At 44.9% G+C, this 6588-nt stretch overlaps 1 protein-coding gene across 1 annotated transcript; it reads left to right on the top strand.

Annotated features, from left to right (window-relative positions):
* The first annotated feature begins 495 nt into the window (after positions 1-495).
* LOC121969797 (chloride channel protein CLC-a-like) lies at positions 496-3600 on the top strand. Its single transcript, XM_042520050.1, has 6 exons — positions 496-776; positions 877-1077; positions 1180-1357; positions 1429-1967; positions 2075-3200; positions 3301-3600. Exons 1-6 carry the CDS (start codon positions 541-543, stop codon positions 3394-3396), a joined length of 2376 nt encoding a protein of 791 aa, XP_042375984.1. The 5' UTR covers positions 496-540; the 3' UTR covers positions 3397-3600.
* Positions 3601-6588: the final 2988 nt, after the last annotated feature.

Genomic DNA, 6588 nt, shown 5'->3' on the forward strand with positions numbered 1-6588 from the left:
ATAAAAAATACGTTCCGCTTCATCAATTGCCGTCTAAATTATTCACTTTTCATGTATGTATTAAATCTGACACGATCAGTTATATAAATAAGATAAAATCCTATTATAATTACGATTTAATAAAAGTTATAGTTTCAACTGCTATAACAATGAATTGAATATTTATATCATAATAATTATGAAAGCATTACTATTCACTACTGCACCATAAATATTTTTAAATATTAAATATGTCATAGATGCTATAACATCTATACAGAATAGCACTTGTTATATGTAAAAATACTGATATTTGGATAGAATTGTGACTTTTGGGGAAAAAAAAATCACGTCTCTTTCATATCTAGAAATATGCCCTTTTAATATTTTTCACAAATATTCTTTCCTTACATCACGGACTCGAAGAGGCAATAATTAAATTAGCGTGGGAAGCGAGACTTCTTTAGTGCAAAACTGTCAGCCAGCCCTTATCATCCTCCGAATAGCTAGATATCAGCGGCCTTTAATCTTATTATTCCTAAACTGCCCTCCTCACTTTAAATGCTCAGCTCTGCCGTGCCCATTGTTGAACCCTCGCCGATGGAAGGCTACTCGAGTGCTTTCCTTGAGAAAGAAGCAGCAGCTCAAGCGGAGTTTGAAGGAGACGAAGGAGGCGAGCATGATCCCGAGAGCAACTCTCTGCGGAATCCCCTGCTCAAGAGAACCCCGACGCTCACCTCCAGCCAGTACGCGGTGGTCGGAGCTAAGGTGTCGCACATTGAGAGCTTGGACTACGAGTAATCAGTCAATCCTAATCCTAATGGCCGATTCAATTTTCCTTCGACCGACTGCGCGGCTCGATTTGATCTGGGATGGATGTGTGTTTGACAAGTGCAGGATCAATGAGAATGATCTGTTCAAGCATGACTGGAGGAGCAGATCCAGCGGCGAGGTGTTGCAGTACATCTTCTTAAAGTGGACGCTCGCCTTCCTCGTCGGCCTCCTCACGGGAGTCATTGCGTCTCTCATCAACCTCGCCATCGAGAACATAGCAGGCATCAAGATCCTCTACTTGGCTCGGTTTGTGAAGGACAAAAGTTGAGTCATCGACTTTTCCGTTTCCGTTCCATCTTGTGGTGGCTAGGGTTACGAGATTGAGATTGAGATTGAGATTGAGAGGATTGTATTGTGCTCGTGCAGGTACGTGACTGGCTTCGTCTATTTGACAGGGGTAAATCTTGCTCTGACGATGGTCGCTGCATCTCTGTGCGTGGTGTTTGCTCCCACCGCTGCAGGTCCAGGAATACCGGAGATCAAAGCTTATCTCAACGGAGTCGATACCCCCAATATGTTTGGGGCTTCCACGCTATTTGTCAAGGTGCGTTCGAGAGAGCAAAAATTATAATCGCCGTTACAAGATCCAAGTAGCTAGAGATTTCAATTGTGCAGATCATCGGCAGCATTGGATCAGTGTCTGCGGGGCTGGATCTGGGGAAAGAAGGGCCTCTGGTGCACATCGGAAGCTGCATTGCGTCCCTGCTCAGCCAAGGCGGATCCGAGTCCGACGACTATCGGCTCAAGCGCAAGTGGCTCCGTTTCTTCAATAACGACCGGGACCGAAGGGATCTGATCACCTGCGGGGCCTCCTCTGGCGTCTGCGCCGCCTTCCGCTCTCCGGTGGGGGGCGTCCTCTTCTCCCTAGAGGAGGTGGCCACGTGGTGGAGGAGCGCCCTGCTGTGGCGGACCTTCTTCAGCACGGCCGTGGTGGTGGTGGTGCTCCGGGGGTTCATCGAGTACTGCAACTCTGGGCGGTGCGGGCTGTTCGGCCGCGGCGGCCTCATCCTCTTCGATGTCAGCGATGTCAAGGTGTCGTACCATGTCAACGACCTGCTTCTGGTGGCGCTTGTGGGTGTCCTGGGGGGATTGCTGGGGAGTGCCTACAATTTTGTCCTCCACAAAGTTCTGATTCTTTACGGCCGGATCAACGAGTGAGTTTATTGATCTTAAAGTTGACGAGATTCATCGTTCTGTTTTGGATTTGAGATCAGCAGTATTGAATTCCACTGTGACGCCATTAATGGTGGGTGGATAACAGGAGAGGGAGAATGGCGAAGCTGGTGCTGAGTCTCAGCGTCTCGCTCTTCACCTCCATCTGCCTCTACGGCCTGCCGTTCTTGGCGCCGTGCACGCCCTGCGACGGCTCGGCGGAGGTAGTGTGCCCGACGCCGGAGGGCAGCGGCAACTTCAAGCAATTCAATTGCCCCAGCGGGCACTACAACGACCTGGCCAGCCTCCTCTACGCCACCAACGACGACGCCGTCCGCAACATCTTCTCCTCCTCCACCCCTTCCGAGTTCCGCTTGCTCTCTCTCCTCATCTTCTTCGCGCTCTACTGCGTCCTCGGCCTCGTCACCTTCGGCATCGCCGTCCCCTCCGGCCTCTTCCTTCCCATCATCCTCATGGGCTCCGCCTACGGCCGCCTGCTAGCCCTCGCCCTCCAAAGCTACATCCACATCGATCACGGCCTCTATGCCGTGCTCGGCGCCGCCGCCCTCATGTCCGGCTCCATGCGGATGACCGTCTCCCTCTGCGTCATCTTCCTCGAGCTCACCAACAACCTCCTCCTCCTCCCCATCACCATGTTCGTGCTCCTCATCGCCAAGACCGTGGGCGACTCCATTAACCCCAGCATATACGAGATCATCCTCGACCTCAAGGGGCTGCCGTTCCTGGAAGCGTCCAAGGACCCGTGGATGAGGAATTTGACCGTGGCCGAGCTCGCGGCGGCCAAGCCCGCCGTCGTCAGCCTCGAAAGCGTCGAGAAGGTTGCCCGGATCGTCGAGGTGTTAAAGCACACCGGACACAATGGCTTCCCCGTGGTGAACTGGCCCGAGGGTTCGGCGGAGCTGCACGGGCTGGTGCTGAGGTCGCACCTGGTGGCGGTGCTAAGGAAGAAATGGTTCCTGAAGGAGAGGAGACGGAGCGCGGAGTGGGAGGTGAGGGAGAGGTTTACGTCCGTGGACCTGGCGAAGAAGGGGGTGACGTTGGAGCAGGTGGCCATCAGCGAGGAGGAGCTGGAAATGTACGTGGACCTCCATCCTTTCACCAACACCACGCCCTACACAGTGGTGGAGAGCATGTCCGTGGCCAAGGCGCTCGTGCTCTTCCGCCAGGTGGGCTTGCGCCATTTACTGATAATTCCCAAGTACCAGGGAGCTGGGGTGAGTTCTTTTCCCATTCTCCTTCTCCTTCTCCTTCTCCTTCTCCTTCCTCCTCTGCTTACTGATGAATATGGGATTTATGATGTTGGTGTACGCGCAGATTTCTCCCATCGTAGGAATCCTGACAAGGCAGGATCTCAGAGCCCACAACATTCTGGCTGCTTTCCCGCATTTAGCGAACAAAAAACACAAATGAATAAGATAATGTTCACATTTCGTCAAGCATGATCACACAAAATTTCACCGCGGTTACGGAAGAATGATACAAGAAACGGCAGTGTTTTGGTTTCTTTTTCGAGTTTCTGATTGTTTCATGAATTATATCCCCCACTATCTTTATGAATAAAAATAATGTCTTTGTGCACAAATTCTAAATTCACAGAGTTCGTTTATCCTTTTACTTATGAACTAGTATTATTATTTACTTTTATTTTCCCTTTCCATAGTATTAATTCTTTGGGTATCAACGTCTATTTCATCATTTGAAAATTCCGTTACTTATATTCTTTTTTCAGTTCTCATCCTATTATCAAATAATCAGGGATGAATTCAGGATTTTAGACTTTGGGAGGCCGGTTCAGTTAACTAGCTTCAGTTAACTAGCTCGTTGATCCGGTTACGAGTCCAAGCAAGGTCCAGTTCAAACCAGCTCTAAGTCGAGTGTAGTCTCATCCTTTAACATGGTAGGGAACCTTTGTCATGGATTATTTGATGGGAAAATTTGCATGCAGTCTTCATTGGTAAACATAACTTTGCATACATGAATATAAATCCTTACCTAATTGTCCCTAATATTTTAAGTATAAAAAGTCTAAAAATGAGTATAAATCCTCTTAAATTCAGTATATTAAACTAGAATCTAGTATATTTTCTATCAAATTGAGTACGATTCTTTTTCCACCTTAATTAGATGGAAAATATACTAGATTTTCTTTAAATGGTACTCAATTTGATGGAAAATATACTAGATTTTCTTTAAATGATACTCAATTGGATAAAAAATATACTAGATTTTTTTCAAATGATACTGAATTTAGGAGGAATTATATTAAATAAGAAAAAAGTCGTACTCAATTAAATATAAAATATACTCAATTCTAGTTTAAAATGCCGAATTTAATAAGAATTATACTCATTTTTAGACTATTTATATCTAAAAAATATGAAGGGCAATTTTAATAGAAAATATACTCAAATATACTAGATTTTCTTTAAATGATACTCAATTTGATAGAAAATATACTAGATTTTTTTAAATGATACTTAATTGGATAAAAAATATACTAGATTTTCTTTTTACATGGTGTTGAATTTAAGAGAAATTATATTAAAACAGGAAAAAAATATAATCAATTTAATAGAAAATATACTCGATTCTAATGTAAAGTACTGAATTTAAGAGAAATTATACTTATTTTTGGACCTTTTGTACCTAAAAATCTGAGGGGCAATTAGGTCACAATATTTGTATGAGGGAGTTGAAGCAAATAAAATTTTGCATGTAGGGAGTGGAAACAAAGTTTTTTATGAGTGGGGATTGCATGCAAAGTTCAAGTTGTCATTGGGGATTTTTTTCTACTTTACCGTTATTTTTTGATTTGTATATGAAGTTTTAATAGATAAAGGAACCTTCGTCATGGATTATTTGATTTGTATACGAAGTTTTAATAGATAAAGGCAATCGAAAATGGCAAAACTACACGTTTAAGTTAACATAGAGCAAAATTCTAAATTAGTAAGGTGTCAAGAGATCAAGCGGATCTAAGTGATAATTGTTCTTTTTCTTTACGTATACCTCACATAATCTAGGTTTCTTGTAGATTTGATAAAAGAATATTAATCACACTTGATCCCGTCCAGAAGCTGAGTCGGATGGAGGTAGATCGCATTGTCCTCGAGGTTGACGAAAAGTCGTTGTGAAGCCTGGTCGATCTGGCACCCTCCGGAAGGGCTTACACGAGTGGATGACGGGGGGTGATGACAGAGATGATGAAGTAAGGACCTTGCGCACACTCAGACAAGCCGCCTCTGCGTTATAGACCATGAACCAGGGAAAAAGTCCCCGGGTCAGGCCCTCCGACGCTCAAGTCAGGTACTTTTTCCCCAGAAGCACAGTGAAAGGACGAAAAGTAAAAGACGAGTGCAAAAAGACCAGTGAGCGTACCTGTGTAAGGACAAAGCCTCCCTTTTTATACTGCTGTGGGTGTTTCTGGAGTCTGACGAGTGTTAGGGAATGTTGTCTTTGTCTAGCGGTGATTGACACGGGGCATCTTCTTATAGATCGAAGGAGGAATCCGGGGAGGGGGGGGGGGGCAACGAGCCCTAGACCGTTAGCGTATTCCCTGACACGCTGTGATTATTCTCTGACAGGTGGTTACGATTTCCTTATTTGATTGTCATGTAGTGTGCGACCTATAACGACCCGCCTCCTACTGACTAGGCTGCGAGGCCGGACCGTTACGTTATGCTGTGCTGGACTATTAATGCGGAATGAAAACTGGCTAATTTAAAATTTTACTGAACTAAATGCTGTAAAGTTTAACTTAGTGTTCTGGGTGTACCTAGGAGTTGTACACACGCTAGGGGAGGTGTTTACGACTGATAATAAACTTCGGATCGATCCACAGACCGATCTACTGATACTGGCACGGTAGGAAACTCCGGATCGTTCAACCGACCGATCCACAAACTACGCTGTAATTCTGTACGCTGCTGGATCGGTCTGCCGATCGATCCAGCTGGTCCCTGATCGGTCAATGAGATCGGTGGCTCTTGATCGATGCTGCTAACCGATCGGTGAGCCATTTTTTTCGTGACCCGGCTCCGATCGATCCACGGATCGATCGGGAGCGAAAGCTTCGCGAGAACCAGTCCACGATCGGTCTCATCGATCGAAACTCCGATCGGTCTGACCGATCGGGTTTCGATTTCGATCGTGCCCCGATATCGACTGATACGTGCCAAGGTCATTACACAACTCTATAAAAGCTAAGAGAAACATTCTACTAGGTAATGGCTAACATACTAAACATGATTAAGGCATAGAATACTATTCATGGCATGTAAACATATGGAAACCAAAACTATCAAGGTTTTTAAACCGTTCTCTTGCTAACTAACAGAAACATAAGATAACACTTGCTATAAGTACTAATGCATACTGAATACGTTCTAATGCATAATAAAATAAAACTAGATCCCTAGGATCTTTATTCCAGTTCCTTCCACACACATCTTGATCTGCATTGACCTACAGCCTCCACTGCTAGTCCATTTTCCTTTTATCTGTATCTGCAGTATAAGGAAAATAGTATCTGTAAGCTAAAAAGCTTAGTAAGAAACCATCTACCTCACTAAAACATGCATACGATGCAAATATGATTTTAAA

This window comes from Zingiber officinale, chromosome 4A, assembly GCF_018446385.1.
Source record: "Zingiber officinale cultivar Zhangliang chromosome 4A, Zo_v1.1, whole genome shotgun sequence".
In the NCBI taxonomy this organism is placed as follows: Eukaryota; Viridiplantae; Streptophyta; class Magnoliopsida; order Zingiberales; family Zingiberaceae; genus Zingiber; species Zingiber officinale.